General features: G+C 37.2%; 2 protein-coding genes across 2 annotated transcripts; one reads left to right on the forward strand and one right to left on the reverse strand.

The window, feature by feature from the left end:
- The first annotated feature begins 438 nt into the window (after positions 1 to 438).
- On the forward strand, positions 439 to 9,697 carry LOC100691711 (alpha-N-acetylgalactosaminide alpha-2,6-sialyltransferase 1-like). Its single transcript, XM_013269428.2, has 9 exons — positions 439 to 608; positions 742 to 1,033; positions 1,306 to 1,468; positions 2,758 to 2,920; positions 5,788 to 5,926; positions 6,013 to 6,116; positions 6,573 to 6,656; positions 7,205 to 7,304; positions 7,569 to 9,697. The coding sequence occupies exons 1-9, from the start codon at positions 514 to 516 to the stop codon at positions 7,776 to 7,778; spliced, it is 1,350 nt and encodes a 449-aa protein (XP_013124882.2). The 5' UTR covers positions 439 to 513; the 3' UTR covers positions 7,779 to 9,697.
- Positions 9,698 to 16,863: 7,166 nt separating this feature from the next.
- Positions 16,864 to 26,610, reverse strand: LOC100691981 (alpha-N-acetylgalactosaminide alpha-2,6-sialyltransferase 1-like). The gene is made up of 9 exons (XM_019362178.2): positions 26,468 to 26,610; positions 26,049 to 26,319; positions 25,676 to 25,838; positions 24,836 to 24,998; positions 22,771 to 22,900; positions 22,578 to 22,681; positions 21,403 to 21,486; positions 19,730 to 19,829; positions 16,864 to 18,015 (listed from the first exon to the last, which is right to left on the reverse strand). The coding sequence occupies exons 1-9, from the start codon at positions 26,563 to 26,565 to the stop codon at positions 17,815 to 17,817; spliced, it is 1,314 nt and encodes a 437-aa protein (XP_019217723.1). The 5' UTR covers positions 26,566 to 26,610; the 3' UTR covers positions 16,864 to 17,814.
- Positions 26,611 to 27,122: the final 512 nt, after the last annotated feature.

Genomic DNA, 27,122 nt, shown 5'->3' on the forward strand with positions numbered 1-27,122 from the left:
TCTACTGAGCAGGAATAAGCAGTCATCACACACACACACATCTCACTGGCTTCAAAACCAACAAGACTTTTTGGCCCTAAGTATTCTATCTTAATTGCTGAGTAGAGTCAGCTGTACAAAAAGTGTGGCACCTAAGGCAGGAGAGATGGCAGGACACACACCCACACAAGGTCAAATTCACAAGACAAACCAAATAAACCTTTTTGCAGTATTCAACGTTATTAAAGGAATGCTGTGGCTGTTTATTTTAGTTTTAAAGTACTGCAGGTATAACAGGTATAATCCCTGAGTTATGTCTGTTTCTGAAGTTCCATTGTTGTGTAACAAACCACATTGCTGTTAAGCTCTGTGTGGTTGGCTTTGTGTGTCTGAATACATTTGACTGCTTATCTGTCCGCAAACTGTGGTGTAGCCCAGCCCAGTCACATCAGTGAGAAGGAGTCAAATTCAGAAGGGAGTGCGTATGTGTATCTATGTGTGTTCAATTTAACGGCAAGCCTTCACTCAACAGCGATGGCAGTCCATACATCCAGGATGTTTTCGTTGCTCCTTATAATGACAGTTTGTTTTGTGGTTTTGATTCTATCTCAGGAAAGGTTATCAAAACGGTAAGTAGTTTGTTTTATTTTGTTTTGTTTTTTTAAAAAGGAACCATAAATTGATTTGCTAATTCTTAACTTTTCTTTTTGCTCCCTTTTGTCCTGTTTCCATTTTTGCGTTTTTGTCAAATTTATGATTCAGTTGGATAACTTTCCCAGGAAAACATGAACTCAGATGGGAAAGCTTTTCATTTGATATTAAACTCTGGGGACAGAAAGAAAAAACAACTGCACCACTTTCTGTGTCTACCACAACCAGCCGAGCAAAAAATGATGATTCAACACAAACAAACCCAGTGACAGAGCTGAAATACTCTACACATGGAGCCGTGGCTGAGACTCCAATACCTCTCCTCTACCAAGGAAATTTCACAAAGCTTCCTCAGTGGGATTTTGATGATGTCTATAACCAGGATGCCCCACCTAGACCAACAGTAAGCATGCTAAGGCACAATATGACAGAAACAGTATAAATGTAGTAATTAACTTGATGGGTGTGGGCTGGCAGCACTGAAGTGTGCTCAGCCATGCAGTCAGTCTGTTACCTCTGCTGTAACCGTCCTGTATTTTCTGTTTGACTGGCTTAATGGTTTTACTCCTTTAATTACAATATGTTTTTTTTAATTATTCCTAAAAGTTTCTAAAATAAGTCTGGCACAAAATCATTTTAACCAATTTCACAATTTAATACTTCTGTGATTATCAGACATGTGCCCAATCACTTCGAAACTCTCAGGATGAGAACTTCAAGAAGGCTTTTCTTCCCAACATACGTTTGTTTCTGCACAAGGACAACATTAACATGAGCGAGTGGAATCGCCTTTCACATTTTAACAATCCTTTTGGGTTTATGGAGTACAAATATGATGGTAGGTAGTTGTGAAAGTGATATCAGGTCAAGTATCAGTATTGTGTGACAGACTGCTAAGTAATGGAATAATAGATTTTTTTTTCATGATTTAATTTCCTCTTCCTAATTCTAACTCCCAATATTCTGATAAAATAATAGTGAAAAAGATACACATCAATAAGAAAGACAGTTACCTTAAGTGTTAAAAAATATTATGTCACCTTTTATTATCGTTTTTGCATCATACACACTTTTCAGTTCTGTAAATACACTATTTCAAGCACCAGAGAGACAAAGGTCCCGGTGAAGTAAGTCAAAGCTCATCAAGCTTATCAAGGAGTAATTAAACAATCAGTCAAGAAAGCTAAGATTGAACTTGTATTGAAAGACATGACGTTATTCTTACCGCACCCAATGAAAATACAGTCATTTCATTATATATCTGTTCAACGGCTCTTTAATGCAAATACCTAATCATCCAATCACATGGCAGCAACTCAATGCATTTAGACACATAGATATGGTCAAGATTACCTGCTGAACTTCAAACTGAGCATCTGAATGGGCAACGAAAGAAGATTTATTCACACATTTAAGTGTGGTGCGGTTGCTGGTGCCAAATGGGCTGGCCTGAATATTTCAGAAAGTGCTGATCTACCGGGATTTTAATTTTCCCACACAACCATCTCTAGGGCTTACTATAGAAGCTTTAGTTTCTGCACTGAAAAAAGGTTTTTTTTGTGAATGAAAAAATTACTTTTTGCCATCCATAAGTCAAATAATAATAATAATAACCCATCACAATACAATAATAAAATTATAAAACAATAAAAATAATTCAGAAAATGGTAAGGGAGCACTGGCAGTTCTCTGGGTGAAAACGCCTTTTTGACCTCAGAGTTCAGAGGAGAACAGCCAGACTTCTTTGAACTAATATGAAGACAACCACAGCTCAATAACCACTTGTTGCAACTAAAGTATGCAGAAGAACAAATAACAAATTGAAAAACATAAAAAACTTGAATCACCAGAAAGCCACACCAGTTGCCACTCCTGTCAGCTAAAAACAGGAAACTAAGACTACAGTTTAGTTTAGATAGTTTTAGTCTAACCCTAACCCAGCAAAACTGGAAAACATAAAATTGGAAAAAAAAACCCACTATTTGTTCTGATGAAATTCTGCTGTGAATTTTGCATGTTAGGATGAAAATCTGGCATCCACAAGTTTCATCCACAAGTCTGAACAGGTTTGCTCCTATACGAGTGCCAATAAGTGTCTGTACTTACGCGTTCTCTTTTCGCTTGCAGATGTGATGGCTTCAGTGAAGCTGATTCCAAAGCCAAAAGAGCCACTGCTCCTCCCGAAACCAGGTGGTGATGGCTGTGTTCACTGTGCTGTGGTGGGTACTGCGGGAATTCTGAACGGCTCAAAATTGGGTGCAGAGATCGATGCTCATGATTACGTTTTTCGGTAAGAGAGAGCTACAAAACTTACCTGGCTATTCTCTATTCTCTGAACTGAAGAGTACTTTAGGGGTGAAATGTTCCTATTGTAGAGCAGTTTAATGGAGAGCACAGCAAACACTTAGGTCTTATGAAATCTCTAGAAACATCAAGCTAATACCATATTTCAGTGGTATTTTTAAATACCACTGAAATATAAACCTTTAAGATCAAGATAAATTAAGTGGCTGAAAGCATCACAAAGAGCAGGTATTTCTTCTTTGATACAACATCACATAAACTCTCCAGATACTTTATGAGATAAACCTTATTAGTACTATGCTGGAGTCCTTTTTCCCTTCAGAACTGCCTTAATTCATTGTGGCAAAGATTTTTCGGGTTTTTCTATTGTCCAATTTTGTTGAGCCTGTGTGGTCTTCTGTTGCATCAATGTTTGGCATGCGTACTTTGATTGTAACATGCGGTCAATTGAGTTGCTGTTCGACTTTCTGAAATAGACCAGCCTATCAGCACCAACAACCATGTCACTTTCAAAGTCACTGAGGTCACCTTTCTTTCACCTTGATCCTTAACAACTTCAGCGAGTTGTCTTCACAATTTCTACATGTCTATATTAAATTTGAATTGAAAAGCCTTATGACTGACTTACCAGAGGTTTGGGTTGAATAAGTGTACCTAATAAAGTGGTCAGTGATTTATTTTGTTTACGTAAGACGTTACTCAAATTAACCTCCAAGATATTTCTATTCACAAAATTTTCTGAATGTATGAAGAGAACTACTCTAACGTATCATAACTAAACATATCATATCTTAACACAGCAAACCGAACACAATGGCCAATTGTACAAGATTGGGTTAGCATTAGACTCTAATGCCAGGCATATGTAAACAGAAAGTGGAGAGAGCTGCTGTCAGTGAGTATATCAGCTCAGCCAAAGTAACTGCCAAACCAAACTGCCTAATCTCTGTTTACACTCAAGTTTATGTAATTGTGGAGCTGGGCAGAAAGCACAGAAAGAAAGCCTGTGATGAAACCTGTCAGAGAGCTAAAGAAGGATCCAAGAGAAGAACACACCTCTGAAAACTCCAGGATATTCCACACCTTAAAAAAATCAATGTATTATTTCTGTGTATAAGAATGCATAGGACAATATTTAACTATGGTGGAGAGCCTTTGAGATATAATTTGTGGACACTTTTGCGGACACTAATATGAAACTCATTTCTCTCAGAAAATCAGCAGGTGTTCGTCAAGAACTTCTCTCTTTTGAACAACTTAAAAAAGAAAAAGAAAGTTCAAGTTTTTAATTTAATAGTCACAAATAGCTCATTCAAACTATATGTGACCATTTAACATTTATAGCTGTATATTTTCATCAAATCTTTCTCATTATGTCTTTCTCTTCCTTCCAAGGGATCTAATTATATCCCTGGAGGAAGGAAGAGTTGCTTAAAATAATTATAAGGCTCTATGTAATCACCTTTTAGCTGTGAAGAGAAATTTCATTCTGATAGAATGGTCCTCTCCAGATGCCAAAGCCTCTATCCATAAAGAACCAGCTGAACCAGCTTAACCATGGAATCACTTGAACCTAATGCTCACCATTGTTGCAAGTCTGATTTCAGCTTGTTGTCCACCCAGTGATTTTTGTAATATGGCACAAGTGTGCAATCATTTTGGTCTTTACCAACATTTTAAGGATCTATTAGTACAGGAGCTCACAGATTCATCTCAGAGAGAGATGCTTCAACAGTTTTCTGGAGAAAACTGCAAATTCTTTGCTTACTCTTCCAGCTTCCTCCTCTCCATCAACCCATGCTGATGTGGAGGTCTCTTCTGAATAATATCATTATTTCTTTTTTTTATTTTATGTTGATAGGACAGTGAAAAGAAGACAGGAAAACTTACACTGGCCCAGTGTGGTGTGTCCCACACCCTTACATGACATCCAAAGAAGGAAATACACTTTCAAAATCAAATGAGAACCCAAGCAAATACACTCACAAAACCGGTTCTTACCTAAACTCTTAAGGAAGTAATACAAGTAGAAAGAAGTGACTTCATATGGGGAATGCCAAGATTGCCTTTGAGTTCCCAGACTGTCTGTTATTTCCTAAGCCTAAACAACGCCAGCTATTGTCTGAAAAGATCTGTTACCGGCATGTGACTCAGCTGTATTGATAAATGACACACCCCTCTGGTGCTCCAGATTAGAAATATGAATCACACCAGTCATCAAACAGACCTAATATTCATGCTATTTGTGGAACAGATTTCGAAATGGATGAGAACACTGAAAAAGAGATTTTAGCCAGTGACTCATGGAAAATTTATTTACGCCATAAGTTTCACCTCTTTGAATGGAAGTCTGTTAGATTTTTTTGGTACCGCAACCTGATCCTTATTTCCAGTCTTGCATACAACTAGACGGCAGGTGGATGAGGCTTTTGTACTAACACTCCTGAGACATGAGCACTTAGTGACATCATACAGGGTCAAGAGCTGAAAAAGTAGTTTGTTTGCCCCACTAAGTCAAAATACTGGGAAAATAACTCAAAACTGACAAAAAGGGTTATTAATAACTAGAAATTAATATAGAAATTAATTGCTGAAAACATTTTTTATTGATGTAAATAAACTTGCATTAAAAAAAATTCTCTTGTACTTTATGGGAAGGCATCAAGGAAATCCTTGAACAAATGCTGCTATAAGACAAAAACTAAGGAAAAGCACGATAAGATGAAAGGTATATCAGACCGATTTCAATGTGAATCCTGTCGCTTGAACTATAGTGACTGAACTTGAACATTGCAATTAAATCAACATAAACCAAACCAAAGATCAACTTTCTGAATTGTGTCTGTTTGGCAGGATGAACGGTGCAGTTACCAAAGGTTTTGAGGAAGATGTAGGAAACAGAACATCAGTGTACGTTCACACAGCGCACTCCATCACTGCATCGCCTTCTGCTTTTGGGACGTATGGATACAAATCTGCCCCTCATGATGAGGTACTAAAGCTTAGACAGGATTGTGATACTGTTTATACTCTTCACAAAATAAAGATGATTACTCTCCATAATTTTTCTCTTGGCAGGGAATAAAATATGTGATGATTCCTGAGGGGATGAGAGATTTTCAATGGCTCAAGGGTCTTCTCAAAGGACAGCAGGTCTCTGGTGGCCAATTCGACAAGGAATGGTGATTATCATCTGCAGGAAATTGACTGAAAGTTTTGATTTATGCTCATTGTTCAATTTTTAGCTTTCATCAGTGATTTCTCATTGATGTACATGACTGTTACATACACTGGTTATTTTTCTCTTTCTTTAACAAATTTAGATTTTCTAATTGCTTTAAATTGACATTAGACAACTTTTTAAGAGCAGCTGTGGTTTTGTCTAGCTGGTAAAAATCCATGGCCTTTGTCATGGCTTCCACATGTCACTGCTGAGTGCACAACAACCAAGTGAGGTACGCACAGGTGTCTCGCTTAACAGATTCAAATGACAAATGCACTCTTGAAACACCCAAAACAACACTTTGGTTTTAGGTTTTAATAGGCAGTTTAAAAAAAAAAAAAGAAACAAACAAACAAAACAAAAAAACTAATAATGTAAATTATCCCTCCTGTCTTTTATGTTTTAACCTCACCAGGCCAAGGGACTACTATTCAGGGCAGTACAATGAGAGCCGCTTCTACGTTCTACACCAGGACTTCCTCCGATACGTGAGGAACAGGTCAGTTGTTACCGGATGTAAAAATAAATAATGAAATAAAACACACACACACACACACACACACACACACACACACACACACACACACACACACACAAACAACATTAAAATACCAGATTTTATCCTATTTAAATATAAGAATGAAAAATAAGATGCTTACATTTGAAGGTAATGTAGAATTGCCAAAATGGGTATAAAGACATGCAAGCAAAAAATTATTTTTATCATCCATGGAAAGCAGAAATTTTTTTCCAAGCCAGTAAATCATGAAATAACTAATGAAAAAATGTAAGATATCTGGGCCACACAATCACCATAAAATATTATTTTTGGTGATTGAACTCAAAATCATTTAATTGTTATAAATCCAACAATCAGATATTTGAATCATTTACAGCCTTTCCTGAAGCTATTTTAACTTAATGGTCAGTGTGAAGGATGCAGTGTTTCCTTACTTGTCAGTATTTTTTTTCTTCTTCTTTTTATATGTTTTGGTTTGTTTTCTGTTCATTTTCCATTGAAGCTTCTTTTTTTTTTTTTCCCCGCAGGTTCCTAAAGTCACCTAATCTGAATGAAACATTCTGGCCAATAGTCAGACCAACCAATGGAGCGTTCACTCTCTTCCTGGCTTTGCACACATGTGATACAGTGAGTTCATATCACCTTTACATTTCATTGTGAGAGTCACAGATTTCAAATCACACAATACAGAAACTGACAGGCACTGAACCTCAGAGCAGCTCTTGCATTAAAAGAAATTATTTAACACACAATTTTGCAAATTGGATAAAACTGAACATCACATATTTTAAACATATCAGTACAAATGCAACTGAGGTATTCTGCAAAATATGTTTTGAGAAGTGCTGTACTAAAATATATTTTTTTCCTTCTCTCTTTCTGTATCCTCAGGTGGATGCATATGGATTCATGACTGATGAGTACATGAAATACTCCAACTACTACTTTGAGAAGTACATTAAAAGTAATGTAATTTTCTATGCCAACCATGACTACATTTTGGAGAAGAATACATGGAAAAGCTTTCACAAAAGAAAAATAATAAAACTGTATCAAAGAACGGAGCCAGAAACGAAGACAGAAACCCCGAAGCAACACTGAGTTCCCACTTAATGACAGAACCCGCACCACTGATCTGTTGATATTCAAAGCTTGTTTCAGGCAGCACATTGGTGCAGTGGTTAGCCTAAGAAAGTCCTGTGTTCAAATCCACCATATCGCCAGGGACTAAGATCCATCCCCCCTGTGACCCTCAGTTGGATAAGTGGAAGATGGATGGATGGATGGATGGATGGATGGAATGAAGGTGATCTGATTTGTTCTAGTTTGTTTGGGATGTTTTGCCAGTCCTAAAGGGGTCCTCAGGCCAGTATAAAACAAAATCACAAGCAGAAATCTTTAAATGAAAGACATTATAACATCTTGTTCTATAAGTCAGCCTAAAGGTTTATTTCATGGGACGTTTTGTATTTTTTATATTATGAGACAACCTGATTGCTTTTAGCTGAAGGTAAAAGGACTCCTCCAAGGTTTATAACTCTAAACTATAACTAAATTGTCTCAAGGTTCAGATTTATTTATTTATTGTCATTATGTTACAAGAACGTAACAAAAATTACAGTGGTGCTCTCGGTGATAAAGAAAATACAAAAACGATTGATAAATAAATAAGATTAAAACGGGGCAAAAAATCAAAAAGGTAAGTGCAGAAGACTTTAGCACTCTTTGGAGTACATGCATACTGATATGCAAAGAAAAGTTGATGATACTGCAAACCAACACGTATGGATCAGTATTTAAGGTTTGACTCTCATCATCCACTGGAGCACAAACTGGGTGTCATCAGGACACTACAACATGGAGCGAACACCACCCCCACGCTTACAGTGGCCAGGGAAGCAGAAGAGCATCATATCAAGATGACCCTGAGTAAATGTGATTATTCCAGCTGGACATTTGTTAAAGCTGGGAAGGCGCCTAACGAAAACTTCAGCCAATCCAGGAGAGAAGGACAACCGCTGACTAAGTAAGAACCCTTAGTGATCCCTTATGTCAGGAGTATTGGAGCAGTTGAGACACATTCTCTTTAAATATCATGTCTCTGTGGATTACAAACCTCAAAACACGCTGCGCCAAAAATTGGAGGATTGTCATGATTTATACGTCGGGGAAACCAAACAATCACTGGCGAAGTGGATGGGACAACACGGAAGAGCTAACTCGTCAGGCCAGGACTCTGCAGTCTATTCACAACTACAGGCCAGTGGACACTCTGTCAATGATGAGGATGTACACAGGGAGCAATGCTGGTTTGAGTGGGGAGTCAAGGAGGTCATTTATGTAAAAAGGGAAAAAGTGAAAAGGGCAAGACAGTATCTTTTGTATTTATTGTTTCAGTCTTGTGTTGAGTTGTCCTACATCATTGTGTGTTCCCTTCTTTTTCTGAGAGTCTCCTACTGTTTGTTAGTACTTCCATTCCCGTTATATCCCAGTAAATCCTTAATTTTTGCTTTCAGTTTTTTGATAGCAAAGATTCAGGATTCAAATCATCAGAACAACTTTGTATCGCATCCTTCACTATCTTACTACAAGTAAAAGGTGGTGTCTGTCAAACATGGCCAACATGTTTGTTCTGTTTGTTTTTTCCTTATTGAAAAATCGATCGATCACCCCCATCTTTGAGTGAATGCAACATAACCTTTTCAAAGTAATATCTTCAATGCTGGATTCTTAACATGTACATTTTCAGATTCTGATACTATAACATTTTGCATTTTATTTTAGTAAATATTTAGTATATTTTAGTTACTGTACAATGCAATAATAGTGTTAAGTTAATTAATTACAAATAAAATGCTCGACTGTACTAAATAAGTACAGAATTACTTATAAGCAGGGTTAATTGTTTTTAATTGTGTCAGAAGCACAAATAATATTTGTTGTCAAAACTGACCAAATCATATTGATTTATTGAATATGCTTTTTAGCACCAATGAATTAATTTTTGTATATATACAACTGCTACAATCCCACTCTAATTAAAGGAATTCTATATCAAAAATACTGCAAATGTAACAGTTATTCATTTGACGCGTAACTCAGGCAGCTTGAAATAAAACACTAGATTTATTTTTGCATAAAACCACAGTGTGGATAAACCGAATCACTTTTAAAGGAGTAGTTCTGAATGAAGTTTAAAGAGAGAAGAAATTATTTTTGACTGACTATTGCCTAAAGGCAGGTGTAGGTTTTTGGATTGGCCTAGCTAATCCTTTACTGCCATCTAGTGGTAAAAACTAACATTTCACTTAAACATGTTGTTAACAATATTTGCATATATTACACATATATCCAACATGTCTGTATTTCTCCAAGGGTTTTGATGATGAAGACAAATATAGCATACTTATTTTTCTTTTGTCCTACATTTTATTCACTCACTTGTTGCCTCTGGTAAAAGTTTAAAGGATACGCTGAGTAAGGAAACACATAGAATGAATCATGAAATTGAAACAGAGATGTTGTGACACGCTTAAATATTGTACACAGTTCATGCTACGCTTCATAAGCAACAGAGTTTGTCAGTGCGGGATGAAGGGGATGTGATATCATCTTATTGTTGATTGCCTTAGTAGACGTATGTGTTGCACTCCTGTATGAGCCAATGACAATGAATATTCATGTTCAGCGTGACCTGACATGTCACTAAACATATCCGCTCAATATAAAATAGTTAAAAGTACTTTTTTAACATGAAACTTCTTCTGTTTGGCTTAAACAAAGTAATCAACATTTTCTTTTTTTTTTTTAAAAAAGGTCAATTTTCACACATTTGTAACCCGCTGCATGTTTATGTTACACACATACTGTTCAGGTTAATTTGACTTGGCAGACAAAGTGGAGGTTCGAGGGGTATAAAACTATTTGTTTCTTTGCAAACACACACACACACACACACACGCACACGCTCCCTGTTGGCCTATTGACCTCATGCGTGAGGTGCGAGAATGTTCATGTTGTTATGACTTTTGACAGGACCCTCTTCTGTTCCTGTGGACAAACTCCATTCACATTGAGTGGACACTCAGCAGAAAAGTAGCAAACCATATAAATATTCTCTGAAGGGGAGTCCTAACAACTGCACTCTCCAGCTACATATGATGAACAGCAGAAGTAAACACCTGACAACCCTGAAGGCTCTGGAACTCACCTTTTATCATTGGGAGGGGCATGTGTCTGAAGATGAAGACCATCTTGATGTTAAGAATCTGATGATTCTGATTATGAACCAAATGAGGCAAATGCTACTCATATCCCTGCAAGGAAGACAATCACATCAAAAAATGGTGAAACATAGAAGTCTTCATCCTCAAATATACATTAGGAAAAACTATCTCCGGGAGACATAATAAGAACAGTGTCAGGGGCCAATAGTGTGCACTTCTTCCCACTCACTTTCGACATGTAAATGAATCAGAACAGAAGCAATATTGAAATGTATTGACTTTACTTTGTATAGTATTTTTTTCTCTCTTATTTTCTTTACTAAATGTACCTTTATATTGTTTACATGTTCAAAATAAATTAACAAACAAACAAACCATATTATATTATATTAAATGCTGAAAGTAGCTAATTGAACACTCACTAAAAACCTCATCAAAAAAAAAATTCAAACTTTAAAAGTACAGAGGAGACACGCAAAGTAACTATTCTTTTCTGCCCGATAAGGAATAACATGGGAGACCAAACAATTAAAAAGCTTAACCAAAAGACACCAGCTATCCAAGTAGATCCAGCATGTACATACTGCTCATACCTGCACATACTGCTTTGAGCATCTGCTCTATCCATAACGTGCAACCCACTCACTAACGCAGAGCTATCCAAACTGGAAATACTTTTCTTTTGAAGGATTTTTCACTTCACATTGACAGCGACTACTCTTGTGAAAGACACCACAGAACACAATGGGGATTTTATTTCTGTCATATTGCAAAATATAATGTTGATATAAAGTAGGTTTTTAAACAAATAACATTAATGTCTGCTGGAGGAACGCATATATATTTTCTAATATCTGTTTAATATTATAACATTTATAATATTTGTATGTTTTAAAGGTATGAATTCATTGTAGTCACTTACTTACAATGTAACAATAGTGTAAAAGCAAAGTTATAAAATAAAGTTGCCCAAGTCAAAAATAAAATAAAATAAAATAATTCCTCATCTTCATTATAAATGCATCTCATAAGGTACCTACAACGTGAAGATTAAAATGTTTGTTACCAACCACCATCCATCTCTGTTTTCACCTAATGTGATACCCTTGTTTTTAAAATGAGTCAAATCATTTAGATTTCTGTGGTGCTTTTTAGCACCAGTGCCTTACATTTTTTTGCAATGTCTTTGCTAAATTGCTAAAGCAAAATACTGCACACAAAAAAGAATATATGCTAAAAACCCTCCAAATGTAGCAGCTATCCACTTGATATAATTAATTCAGATGGCTTGAGTGAAAATATTTAATTACTTTTTTCACAGAATTCCTGTGATTCAGTCTATGGATACACCGATTGCATTTAAAATACAATTAAATGGGATATTTAAACATATTTTTAAAAAGAGAAGAAATGATTGAGCTGTTAATGCAGGTGTGTTTTCTGTGGATTGCTCTACCAAAATCTTTTCTGCCATCTAGTGATGAAAACTAATATCTCTGTAAAGCTAGTCCAATGACAATATTAAGAATTCTACAAAACTTCTTAGCGCATAAAATGTGGACGTGAGCTCTATACCAGCTGTTTATTACTAGTTGTTAAATTATTGTCTTCCTTTTGATTTATTATATAATGCCATTTCATGCAAAGTGATTAGAACCTTGTTTATGATAAATGGTACTGACAAATAAAATGCTACTAAATGTAAAAATAAACATGTTCTGTATACATACTATGACAAAAAAATTTGCTCCAAGAAAAACATTTTTGGGAGAGCTTTTCTGGCACAAGGCATACCTATTTCCGTACAAATTTTGGATTACATATTAAGTTGTTAATATTCTTTGGATACGTTGCATATACACCCAATTTCTCTGTATTTCTCCAACTGTTTTGATGGTGAAAACAAATCTAGTAATCTTTAATTCTCCATTTTCTTGCACTTGTGGCCTCAGGTGAAATATTAAGGGATATACAGTAATGAGTAAAATCAATTTTGAAATCTAAAGTGGACCGGGACTAAAAAAATGGCCTTGGCATTTTTTGGTCCCCACTATGATTAATTTATATACGAAAGCACATGACATACCAGAGGATATATGTGCACATTGTGTGATTTCAAAAATTAAAATAAAGCACAGTAGCCAACAAGGAAGAGAGTAACCATGTTAAAAAATTGATATGCTCTTTCACTAGTCATTCTTGGGAGAGTTAGCCACAGTGTCACAATTACCTCCTTGAAGTAAAAGTGGATGTCAAAGAAACACTGCTAGAGATTTCTTTTCAGTGTTTTATGAAATATACTGTTTATTCACATACACAATTATGCCCAAAGTAAGACTTTATATCAATATAGAAAAAGGAGCTCCTCATCATTGTAACACCTTAAAGTATGAAAAACAGAGGAAGAATGAGAGAGAGAAAGACAGAGAGATGCAGAGACAGACAGAAAAAGGAAAGAAAGAACAGGGAAGAGAGCGATAATAGCTTATTTTGTACTTGAGACAAAAGGCTGCATGGACCTTGGTGTTCTGAGGGAGACAGAAAGTAGATTTGAGGTAAATTATGCTAGATTATTCTGATTCTGTCTCTTCTAGAACTAAAATAAGAGCTACAATGGACAATTCAATCAGGTTCTATCTTTTGATTAACAATAACTTCACTGTTTTATTTTATTTTTAACAGTCTTCCACATGTTAAAAGACAACTAATAATGGTCATGAATAAGACAAAAGGCAGGAACGTGTTATAACTAAACATGTTAATACCAGATTTCCTAGGACACAGCTCATGTAGGCATTATCTATCTAGTAAATATTATTCTTTTGTAATAAGAAACATAAATACTCAGATCGCTGGTAAGGTATTGCAGTGCCAGCTGTTTGATTCACAGCAGCTTCCGCAATAGCCATGGCAACCACAGACTCTGAGTGGATGGATCTATACAATTCAGACTTGAAATATCCCTCATGTCTCTTTGAAACTAAAAATACAGCTGTGCAGCTAGAAACATGCCGAAAACATGTCGAAACGTGTTGATGTTGAAATGTGTTGATGATGAAAAAGCGAGTCTGCCTGTGTGTATCCCTGATGAGCATCTATTCCTTTTTCCTGCTGGCTGCAAAAACTTTTACATATATGATCTTAAAACAGGACACAGACACTGTAGTTGCAGACCTCATATCAAATGCTACGTAGACTGAGTCTATGTTTGACGTTTGTTTTTATGCCTAATATTTGCTCTCAAACCTTTAAACAGCAGTGAGACTACAGCTGAGAGAATAAGAACTCAAACTGCTGGAGCAGGTTTGGTTGTTTCGATTCTAAATCAACTGGAAGCACCACGTTTGCACTCAGTCTTTTATTTACAGCATGTTTTAAGTGTTTATATAATGGGCGGATATGTGTGAAGGAGGACCTGGAAACGGTTGACCCCTGTTTCAATCCAGAAGGCTGATGTGGACATTGTGGAGAACTATAAATACCTTGGAGTACACATAGACAATAAACTGGACTGGGTAAGAACACCACTGTACTCTACCGGAAGGGCCAGAGTCATCTCTATTTTCTGAGATGGCTGAGGTCTTTCAACATCTTTCTGACAGTGCTCTGGATTTTTTACAAGTGTCTTGTGGCCACTGTCATCCTCTATGTTGTTGCATGCTGGGGCAACAGGTTGAAGGTCGCAGATGCCAACAGACTCAATAAACTCATCCGCAAGGCCAGTAATGTTGTGGGGTCGGAGCTAGAACTCCCTTCAGGTGGTTTGGTGATTTATTAAATGTATAAATATTATTATACCTGATTCTAATCTGCTGCTGAGTCTCTTTTACACTGATGGAAATGCAGATAACACAGAACACACAGTAAGAACACCTGATCAACCAATCACGTTCATTCACTTTGATCTGCGATAAACTGAAGCATTGATCTCTTTTACAAAAGTGTTGTGTTTCACTGGCATATGTTTATATTGTAGATTTCCATGTATCTCTGATAGTTTGCAGTAATAAGTGTAGCCTGGCTAAAATAACCAGCCCAGAACACAGATTCTCTTTGGGGTTCTTTTAATCTGAATGATAAAGTAAGTGCTCAGAAGAAAATAAAAAGGTTGTAAAAATAAGGAAATAAAATTGTTACAGACACTTCTTATCCAGTAATAGCTTTGTGCACTGGTAACCCACTGCTACTGCAGGTTATTTTCGCAACTTTATCAGTGTCTGGAACTCAAGGATGTCTAGCGTCAATTTGTGACTGATATAAACCCATCCTGAAACAAAACAAACTTAGCAGTGCAAAAATAACTGTAGTGGCTTCTCCTCCTCCTAAGTCAGTTGCAGCAACTCCTGGTGCCTTAACTGTTCCACACTTTGCGTTTAAAACAGACCACGCAGCGAAAAATGGCATTGCACACCCACATTACACCAATGCTAGCACTTCCGTGAATGTCCCTGTAGATCCCCATCATCCCTTGCGCTCTCAGAGGTACCCCAAAAGAAACAGCGCTATCCAGTGGCATGTCCAATAATACCGACCTTCCACCTGGCTACATAAGGATCTTTTTCTGTTAAATTAGATTCGTAGTTCACCCAAAGATTAGTTTGATGCTGCCAACACTTTTACATCCACACGCTGGGAAGTTTTGGGTTAACAAAGCTGACAACCAGCTTTGTGTGACCGTTTATCCTGGCCCCAGCGTTAGGGTTATTGATTCCAGGTAACGGGAAGATATCCTGGATATGCCGACCTCGCTCCATGGTTTACAGGGCTCTAAGGCAGTAGCTGGGCTGCCTGTTTAGCCTCTTGGTTATTATTCACAATGAAAATATTAATTGAACATCACGAAGTCTGTACGTGTTTCATAGTTTCTAACAAGCCTTGTACAGTTAAACCTAACAGTTAGTACATGATGGAAACACCAGTGTCATCTCTTTTAATAAAGTTTATGTGTGTATACACAGGACACGCTGCTTTACTTGATTTACTTGGGCGGGATCCTGGTGTCACAACAGCCACAGGCCAATAGCAAAACTGGACTCAAACGCACAGGCCAAGAGCACGTTTTACAGTGTTTTATTAAGAAAACAAATTTATTCGTAGCAAAGTGTTACTAGAGCTGGGAGTGGACAGCGTAGTGACGTGGCCATGGGTCAGTGAGGGTAAAATGGGAATTGACAGGTGCGACTGGAATGGAGCGGGTACATCTGAGAAGAGGAGAGAATGAGGTTAGGGAGGTGGTGGGCGAAGGACTCTCAGGGAAGGTGAGTATGACTGATATTGCTTACTGGTAGCCGGGGTGAGCTTGGCTTTGAGGGAGAGGCGGTGTGAGTAATCACAAAGACTGGCTGACCCGAGTTCCACTGCATCCGGGGTGGTGAGAGATAGCTGGAGAGCAGGCAGATGAGGTTCTCCGTATTTTCCAGAATGTAGAGGTAGTCTGAGAAGAGCTGGGTTGAAGGTAAGTGTCGAGGAAGGTCCAGGGGCACTGTGGCACAGGAAAACAAGGTAAGCAAAGAAGCAAGTAACAAGAGCATGAAAACCTTAGAGCCGATACCGGCCTGAGGTTTTTGACCAACTGGCGGTGAAGGAGAGTCTGAGTGAGAGTCTGAGTACCAGGACTGTATTTGCTAGTAGCAAATACAGTCCTGGTGGTTCGATCCCAGGCTGCCTCCTGGCTGCATGCCAAATATCCTTGGGCAAGATACTAACCCCATGTTTGCCTACTGGTGGTGGTCAGAGGGCCTGGTGGCGCCAGTGTCCGGCAGCCTCGCCTCTGTCAGTGCGCCCCAGGGCAGCTGTGGCTACAATGTAGCTTGCCATTGCCAGTGTGTGAATGGGTGAATGACTGAATGTAGTGTAAAGCGCTTTGGGGTCCTTAGGGACTGAGTAAAGCGCTATACAAATGCAGGCCATTTACCATTTACCATTCCTCCAACATGCAATGATAAAACACAACACTAAAGCATCACACAAAGGTCAGCTTTATTTCTTTCATATTGTAGTTTTATACATAATGTTACATGCACAATGTCCAAAAAATTCTGAAATAACATGAAGTATTCAAATAAGCACACATGCAATTAAATATATTTCATTACTTTACAACATTTATATTTTTTCTGAAGTTGAAAGTAAACATTTTGTTTGGAAAACGTTTATGAACATTTATAAATAGATTCATTTTACTGTCATTGCATTCCATGTTTTTTTCCTGATTACAGTTTTTTGCAGATTTGTTACCCTTACTACAGATCATTCAAATGTAAGGTCAGGCATAGATAGTCCTAGGAAATCTAGTAGTTGTTAATTTACATTTATTAAAGGAAAATAAAAATATCCAAATCTATGTGGTGAAAAGTGAAAAGGAATTGCCCCTGATTGTTAACTTGTGAATTAACTGTGATTAACCACATTTCCTTGGAAACCTGAGTTTAAAATCACAAACCACACTGAGGCCTGATTACTGCCTACTGAATCAAGAAAACCACTGCTGACCAAAAAGAACACAAAAATTCATCTTACATTTCCCAATAAACATCTTGATAATTCGCAAGACTTTTATAAAAACATTCTGTGGACTGACGAGAGAAAATCAGAACTTTTAAGAATGTTTGACTCACATTACATCTGGCATAAAACTAACACAGCATTTCATAAAAAGAATACCATATCAACAGTCAAACATGGTTGAGGTAATGTGATTGTCAGGGGCAAATCAGCTTTGGTTTAGTTTGCCTCTTGACTGCTCAGTCGTCTTTTGCTTTTGATAATGCCACAAATGGACTTGGAGAGAAAAAAAACACCGATATCATAATGAGTAAAACCATGTGTAGTGTTTGCCACTATGGCAAATGCTTGATTTTATTTTGCGGAAACAAAAATCTCTATATATAATTACTGTTGTTAAGATCATGTCAGTGTTGCTTTTCCTTCTCTTTCTTTGACTCAGTTCTTTGATACAGCCACATTATTTCCCTGGTATGAAGGTCTTTCCATGTATTCTCCTCCAGAATATAATCATGGTTGCGGTAGAACGTGACTTTGCTCATGTGTTTCTCAACATAGTAGCTAGGGTATTTTATGTAGTCATCAGTCGTAAATCCATATGCATCCACCTGAGAGAAAGAGACAAAAAGGGTAGAACAGGTTTGTGTGGGGGGTTTTTTTTAAGAGCAAGGCTGTCTTTATGAAAAAAAAATTAGTGCTAGTAAAAATAGTTTATTGAGTATCTTGTCAAACTTAATCTAATCTATTAAAAGAAATTCTTAGCCATGTTTGAGAAGAAAAAACTAACATATAAATGTGAATCTGTGATTCTAATAATAGAATACTGCTCTCAAAAAATAGGCAGCGGACTACTAAGTATAACAGGAATTACAACTCCAAGGCATTAAGCTCAAATTATGGTTCAGCAGCGTTATTGAATTAGCATTTCACTTTGCAACATTGTACAAAACATGAACTGCAATCAGTGAACAAGCAATGACTACATCAGAGGGACAACTCCGGTTGAAGACAAAGTTAGAGAGGCTTTAGCTCTGCTTTTAATACGATACTCTCGGACAGACTAATAGTAAAACTGCTGGATATCAGACTTCCTTCTGCCACCTGGTGCTGGAACAGAGACTTCCTCTCGGGTCATGTACAGAGAGTTCGAGTGGGGCCTCATCCTTCCTCAGCCTTAACACCAACTCTCCACAAGGCTGTGTACTAAGTCCCCCACTGTACACTCTGTACACACATGACTGTGTTACTTTCCACTTAGCCAACACAGTCATCAAGTTTGCGGAGGATATCACTGTGGTGGGGCTCATCTCTTGAGGAGACAAGACGGCTTACAGAGCTGAGGTTCAGAGGCTGTCAGATTGGTGTGCAGACAACAACCTGGACCTCAATATCACCAAGACAAAAGAGCTGGTAGTCGACTTCAGAAGGAGGAAGTCTGAGCTCCACCCTGTCAGCATCAATGGGGAATGCGTGGAAAGGGTGTCCAGTTTCAAGTTCCTGAGTGTGCACATAGACACAGACCTCCAATGGAGCTCAAACACCATGGTGATTTTGAAGAAGGCCCAACAGCATCTCCATTTTCTGAGAATCCTCAGAAAGATGGACTTGAAGAAGGAACTGCTGACTGTCTTCTACAGCTGCTCCATTGAAAGTGTGCTGACATACTGCATCTCTGTATGGTCCTCCAGCTGCACCACGGCACACAAAAAGGCACTTCAGAGGGTCATTAATATGGCCCAAAAAACCATTGGCCATCCTCTTCCCTCCCAGAGGGACCTGTACAGCACTTGCTGTCTCAAGAGGGCACACAGAATCCTACTGGACTGTACACACCCGGGACACCAGGTGTTTAAGCTGCTACTGTCGGGCAGGAGATTCAGGCTGCTGAGGTCCTGGACAAACAGACTCAAGGACAGCTTTTACAACAGGGCAATAGCCCTTATCAATGCTAACAGCTGACTTGACTGGCTACCTCCCTGGACTTTTTGGGGGTGGTAACAATAATAACAGTAATATTATTTATATTTATAACAAGGTGCAATAATAATAATAATAATAATAATGTACAATAAGTGAGTGTGCAGTTTAATTGTCAGATCCATCCCACTCTGGTCACACCTACAACAGTGAAAACGCTCATCTTCTTTTGTTCAACTTGCAGAGTAAAAATATACTTTTTCATGAACGATGTCTTTGTCTATTCTTCTTATTTCTGAGAGATTTAAGTTGACTTATTCATTCTAAAGTTAATTGAGAGGTCAATGATTCTGAAGTTGTGGTTACCGACATTCAGCACAAGAAATTCAAGTAATTTTAACTCACTGTGTCACAGGTGTGCAGGGCCAAGAAGAGAGTGAATGCCCCATTGGTTGGTCTGACTAAAGGCTGGAATGTTTTATTCAAATTAGGTGACAGTAAGAACCTGTGGGGAATAAAAAGCATCAAATAAGCATGCACATATTTAAAAAGTGAGCCACATTGCTATGACAGCAAGATAGGCAACCTCAAAATTGGAAATTCAATTAAACTTGTTTTATTAAAGTTGCACATGTCCTGAGTATTCATTCTCTGGGGTGTTTTGTTACAGTTGAAGTCATCATTATCATGTCTGCCTAAATTATATTTTTTTAATAGTGTTGATCCACGGATGTATACCTGTTTTACCAAAAAGCACCATTTCATTGGAAAACAGGAGCAATGAGAGTTTTTATGTGGCTGTACAGATCTGGTGTCTTTCTGATTGAAAAATCATAAACCATAAACATCAAAACACAGACACATTCTAAGTTTTTAGTGATAGAAAAATCCTATTTTGATTCCAAACACAGTGTAAAAGAACATCTGCATAGAAAAATACTCAGTGGAACAATACCAATCATAGATTGGCCTACCCAGAGCCCAATTCTCAACATTATTGAAGCAATGTGGGATTATCGTGACAATGAATGGAAGGGAAGACCCCCAATAGCCAAAGAAAATTGGATATACTTCAAGAAGCCTGGAGCACTACTCCTGAAGAGCACTTAAAGAAATTACAAGAAAGTTTGCCTAAGAGAGTTCAGACCATGTTGAAAAATAAAGATCTTCATAGCAAGTATTGATTTTCAACCTGGTTAGAATTGTACACTGTATTTATGTCTAACACATCGTAGTTCTATGTATGTTTGCACATGTTTTAATATAATAATAAAATATTTTCAGATTTAACAGAAAAATATATGCAAATGAGGGTTGACTCAAGACTTTGAAAAAGTACTGTATAATATATTGTATTACTCCAAGGTGATGTGCTACTAGTCCAAGAACTCAATGGACTGTTCATGCTGATGTTCATGTCTAAGTTACAGTTTTATAACAGTTTTTTTTAGTGAGCTTGTGTTTGTTTCTTATTCCTGTTATTCATTCATGATGTGAATTACAGCTGTATCACGGTATTGGATGTAGCTAGCAATGGGCCGCCATGACTGACAATGCTGTGGTAGTTAATGACTTTTGGTTACTGTTTCTGACTGGATGTGGTTCATGCTAATAAAGCTACATTCCTGGGGTAGAGTGATAAACAATATACAGAAACTGCAAGAACAGATTGAGATCTCTTCCTCCTTATTCTGAGTTCATTACAATACTTTTTTAAATGTCTGTCGAGTTCAATTTTGAGTGGCCTAAAGTTAAATTCCAGGTATGATGATCACTGTTTGTTCAGTCACCAGTAGATCAGTTAATTCAACTCCAGTTTTGAGATCATTCAAACCTTTTTCTAACTACTCATAATTATTTTAACATAAAAAATGATTTTCCTTTAATGTGTTTTTTCCTTTCTAAAGTGCCATGTTTTAGTCTTTTACTGCCTATTAGCATTTCTCTTTGTTCTTTTATGAAAGGCAATCTGGGTTTGATTGGCCAGATTTCCTCACAAAATAAGCAGTGCTAGACAAATAATAGCTGAATCATTTGAAATCAAAATACTGTGGACAGGGTGTTAACTGCAGGCTGACCTGTTCCGCACATATCGGAGGAAGTCCTGGTGCAGAACGTAGAAATGACTCTCGTTGTACTGCCTTGAATAGTAGTCCCTTGGCCTGGTGAGGTTAAAACACAAAAGATAGCACACTTGTCCGTCACATATATATGCCACAGAAGACATTTTGATTTGGAGAACAAAAGATGTTTTAATTTGCGTAGAATATCCTGTTAGAGAAGTCCTGGATTAAAATAGAATGTGTTAAATGAACATGTGTTAAAGGTGTCCATCATGTAGCTGAATGGCTAAATTATTATAACTATTTATAATTAATATAATATTTATGTTATTATAAAAATACATCTTGATTACGTGTCACTAATGTTTTATATGTATGCAAATAAGGCTTGTATGTAAACTAGAAATCTGCGAACTGCATTTGTGAAACAAATGGCAACTGGTAATTGGTTAAAAAAATAAATAAAAATAAATAAAGTAATGCTGTTTTTTGATTGGAACTTTATTGATTTGATTTTTTTTTTATTTTGCTCCGTCTTTGCCACTCATATCTGAATGCAGTCATATTTTCTCAATTATTTTTAACTCGTGCTGCATCCATATTGCATTTTCTCTATTTGTATGTGTTTGCTCAAGACTTGAGATAACTGTTTAATTTTTTGTTTTCTTTATTTCTTTTTTCTGCATTAAATTATGTTATAGTGTTGCCCTGAGCCAACAAACTTTGAATAAATCAATAACTTAAAAAAAAATATATATATATACATATATATGTATTTATTGATATATTGTTTTGTCCCATTGTAGCATAAATATTGTAAAGGATACTTTATGATAGTACAAGTAATTTTAATAATTACTTTTAATTTAATAATTTTAATAATTTTCTCCTCAGTGGTGTAATTATGTGTTCCATAGAGGGCACCATAGAAGGTTGTACTGTTCATTTACTAAGTGGAGAGCATTATTCTGCTTCCGAAAACTGCCGGGCAGGACAGGTTATTCAGAAATAAATAATTAAACAAATAGAGTTGGGGTCTTATAATAAAGTAAATGTTGACTGCATAGTGTCTGAAAAATTTCTGATTTTGATTTCAAATGGTTATATTCTTAATGAGATAATAGCAGCTTTTTGAAAATGGCCAATACATTTCTTGATTAATTTCAATTTTTATTTTAATTTATACTCACAGCTTATTGCGGTATGGGCCAGCAGAGACCTTTTCTCCTCTGAGAAGACCCTTGAGCCACTGGAAATCCCTCATCCCCTCAGGAATGATCACATATTTTATACCCTGCCAAAAGGAAAAGGAGAGAACCCATGTTTTTTCTGAGCAGGGGAAGTAAATATAATATGACACTGTTGTCTTTTAAGTTTAAGTACCTCATCATGAGGGGCAGATTTATACCCATACTTCTTGAGTGATGTAGTGATGGAGTGGGCTGTGTGAACGTACACTGATGTTTTGTTTCCTAAATCCTCCTCATAACCCTTGCTGACGGCACCATTGATCCTGCCAGACAGATTAAAACATAGTGGTTTCAGGAATTTAAGTTTATTAACAGGTTCAGATCAAGAATATATTTCATCAGTTCTCACCAGTGTGAAAGTAGCTGAAAGGGCAATACAACTGTCTAGGTGTTGACTCAAAATATCTGGCATCTATAAACTCACATTCAAAGACTGTTAACCTAAAACAAAAGAGATGATTGCTGACTTCAGGAGAGCATGGAGAGGTCACTGTCCACTTAACATCGATGGATCCTCTGTGGAGGTTGTTAAGTACACCAGATTCCTTGGTGTTCACCTGGTCTCTCAACACCAGCTCCATAGCTAAGAAGGCCCAACAGCATCTCTACTTCCTGCAGAAGCTGAGAAAAGCCCATCTCCCACCCATTCTCACCACCCTCTACAGAGGGACTATTGAGAGCGCCCTAAGCAGCTGCATTGCTGTCTGGTATGGTAACTGCACTATCGGATCACAATACCCTACAACGGATAATGAAAACAGCTGGGAAGATCATTGGAGCCTCTCTTCCCTCCATCACAGACACCTATCCCACCCGCTGCATCTGCAAAGCCACCAGCATTGTGAAGGACCCCACGCACCCCTCAAACAAACTCTTCACCCTGCTGCTTTCTGGCAAGAGGTACCAGAGCATTTGAGCCCTCACTGCTAGACTGGGGCAACAGTTTCCTCCCCCAAGCTATCAGACTCCTGAACACTCAGTGACACACACACATACCTTCATACACGTCACTGCCTCAGGCACTTATCTGCACAATCTCACACATACACACACACACACGCATAGACCTTCATACTTCTACTTTTTGCACAATGCTCAGTCTTTTTCCACATCCCACTGTCATTGTTTGTCTTACGTCACTGTGTACTGTACCACTGCACATGGTTTAAATAACAATAAAGCCACTTGACTTGACCTCCTTATCGTGTTAATCATTTCATGTCTCACTAAGTTATTTCAGGTTTTGCAGGGTGTGGACTGAAGGCAGGCCAGTTTAGCAGGTGGAGAACTGCTGTTGTAATAGATGTAATAGTATGCATTGACGTAATAGTATGTCTTCCTGAAATATACAAGGGATTCCTTATGCACTGATAAAACATTTTCAATTTTTATCACTGCAGAACAGTTTTTCCTGTCTTGAGGTGACTGTTGTTGTTATTTGGCAGTATACCAAAAAAACAAATGAACTGAATTTCTCTAGAATGAGATATATCATAGACTGTATATGAAGGTTGGACATCTAAAGAGTAAAGACAATATGGAAGTAATTTAAGCCTGTATTCTTTGTACGGAAGTTGTTCAGAAGTCTATGATAAAACAACCCTTAGGTTCTCTTGCTCTCTAATTTCTAGCTCTCACTAGTTTAAAGTCTTATTGAATACAAAATGAAGTTCATTTTGCAAATTATGAGAGTCGCAAAGACAGATAAAGCAGGGTATGTTTTACACTGCTTTATCTTTCGTTACACTGGGCCTGCCATATGACCCTGAAGTGTCCCTAGGTTTCCCCGTCAAAGTCAAGTATTTTTCACAATACTTGTTCTTTGCTTCAAGAAATTAGGTATGGGTGATAAATACTAAAAGGATGACATCCTTCGTTAACCTTTTTGAAGTCTGGAGTCTTCTTACCCATGGTCATTTTTCCAGCCAAAATAGTTCTCTGTTAAATTACATTAGACCGACTACCAAAACAGAAAAAGATACTTATTACTTCTTAGCAACAGAAAAATGTAAACAAATAACTTGGAAAATTAGTAAGGTAGTCTGTAGTAGTATTTTCACATTTTCACGCTACCATCAAGTTAAAAGCTATAAGAATAACTTTGACATGAATGGCAGTAAATCTTCACCACTTTACTGTGAGTCAGAAGTAGTGTCTGTCAAACAAAACCAACTAAGCTTTGGGTTGTTTTTTCTTACCGAAAAACGTAATCATGGCCATCGATCTCCGCACCCTTCTTTGAGCCGTTCAGGATTCGTCCAGTACCCACCACAGCACAGCGCACACAGCCATCACCACCTGGTTTTGGGAGAAGCAGTGGCTCTTTTGGCTTTGGAATCAGCTTCACTGAATCCATCACATCTGCAAACCCAAAGAAAAACATGAATACACAATCTGTGCATGTTTTATGGTTGCTGTATGAGTAGAGAAGGTTTGTTAGTTTGGTTTAAACTAATGTTTCATATTTAAAAGAAAAGGCTAAATGATGGATGTCTTTATAACAACGTCTCAAACAACAATGTTCAGTTTATACAAGCACATTTTCCTTAATAATTAATTTTTTGAATAAATAAACATTTGAATTAATATATTTTAATTATATTTTACTAAAATAATTGCTTCATGTTTTTTTTATTAAGTAGTCCAGAGTTAGGTTTATATCAGGACGCCATCTTTTCTATTCATCCATTCCTAAATGCACTGACTTGCTGTTATTTCATTGGCTGTTTAAATGGTAAATGGTAAATAGCCTGTATTTGTATAGCGCTTTACTAGTCCCTAAGGACCCCAAAGCACTTTACACAACCAGTCATCCACCCATTCACACACAGATTCACACACTGGTGATGGTAAGCTACATTGTAGCCACAGCCACCCTGGGGCGCACTGACAGAGGCGACATATCTCATTTCATAAAACTCATCTGGTGAAACTATATAGGTGTTTAAAAATCCAGTCAGAGAATAGGTGTATATTACTCTCTTATTCTTCAGTCTGGCACACAATACTGGCTCAATATCAGCTTCAGAAAGACCTACCATCATATTTGTAGTCCATAAACCCAAAAGGATTGTTGAAATGTGAAAGTCGATTCCACTCGCTCATGTTAATGTTGTCTTTGTGCAGAAACAAACGTATGTTAGGAAGAAAAGCCTTCTTGAATTTCTCATCCTGAGAGTTTCGTAGAGACTGAGCACATGTCTGAAAATCATAAACAATATTAAATCATGAAACAAGTTAAAATGAATGACAAATCAGGAAACAGCAAAAGCAATAACGTCAAGAAGCCAAAAAGACAGAAACTAAAATGTCATCATGCAGATGGCTGATATGACTCCAGCTATGCTGGCTCACATCCATAAACTTAATACATTTGACTGTTTTTACTATATCTTGTCTTAACATGCTTACTGGTCGTCTATGTTGAGTATCTTCACTGTAAACATCTTCAAAATCCCACTGAGGAAGCTTCTTGAAGTCTTTTTTGTAGAGGAGAGCCATGGGGGTCTCAGCTACAATGCGTTGTGTTGTGTTGTTTTTTGCTGAATCGGCTATTTTTGCTTCAAGTCTTCTGCTAAAGTCGGGATGTGGAGGTCCTGATTTTAATTTTCTTTTCCAGTATGCCCTGTACCTCTCAATCACAAAGTCTTCCGATTCACTGTCATCTATGAAGGTTGACCAGCTGAATCAAAAGGGGAACAGAAGCAACATAAAATAATTAATGTGTGTTTCTTTGAAAAACTTTACAGAAATAAAATTATAATTTACCAGTAAACAGATTAAATCAATCATAGGTTTTTCATGAGTCAACATAGAAAAACAGAACCCACCTGATACTTTGTATTCTATTGTCTAATAAATTCAAAATAATCAAGAGAAATGATGACAGAAAAAGCAAAGAAAAAAACTTTAAAATTAACTCTGCCATCTCTGGTTTGTGGAGTTGTTGCTGTTCAGTTAAGCTCAAAAACTATCTGCTCTCCCTCCTCAGAATTGCTCACAGGTGGAAGAGCCACGTAACAACATGTCACTGATGCGGCAGGGCAGGGCTATAGCACAATTGCCAGAGAAAAAACAAAACAAAATCCAAAAAAAAACAAATTCATTCAGAAGCAGACACACCCATACATAAAACGTCATCAGACATCTGTGCCCTTATTACACAACAAACGGAAAGTCATGCACGAGTAAATTTGAATTGATTCCCTGGTTACACCAGCCTGCATTCCAAACATCCTGGCAAATTACCAACCCCAAGTTGCGTTCCATGAATGTGTGAATGTTAGATATAAAAGACTTAAGCATAAAAAAATGCTTGCATGAATGGATGAATAAAGAAATTTGTTTAAAGTGCTTTGAGTGCTCAGGTAGAGTAAAAGCGTATTATGTAACACCGGTCTGGTCATTTTTTTTCACAGACTTTATTTGATACACTGAGTGAAAATTACAAAAACATGACAATAAAAGAAGTACATTTCTGTAATT

Source organism: Oreochromis niloticus, linkage group LG8, assembly GCF_001858045.2.
Source record: "Oreochromis niloticus isolate F11D_XX linkage group LG8, O_niloticus_UMD_NMBU, whole genome shotgun sequence".
NCBI classification, from domain to species: Eukaryota; Metazoa; Chordata; class Actinopteri; order Cichliformes; family Cichlidae; genus Oreochromis; species Oreochromis niloticus.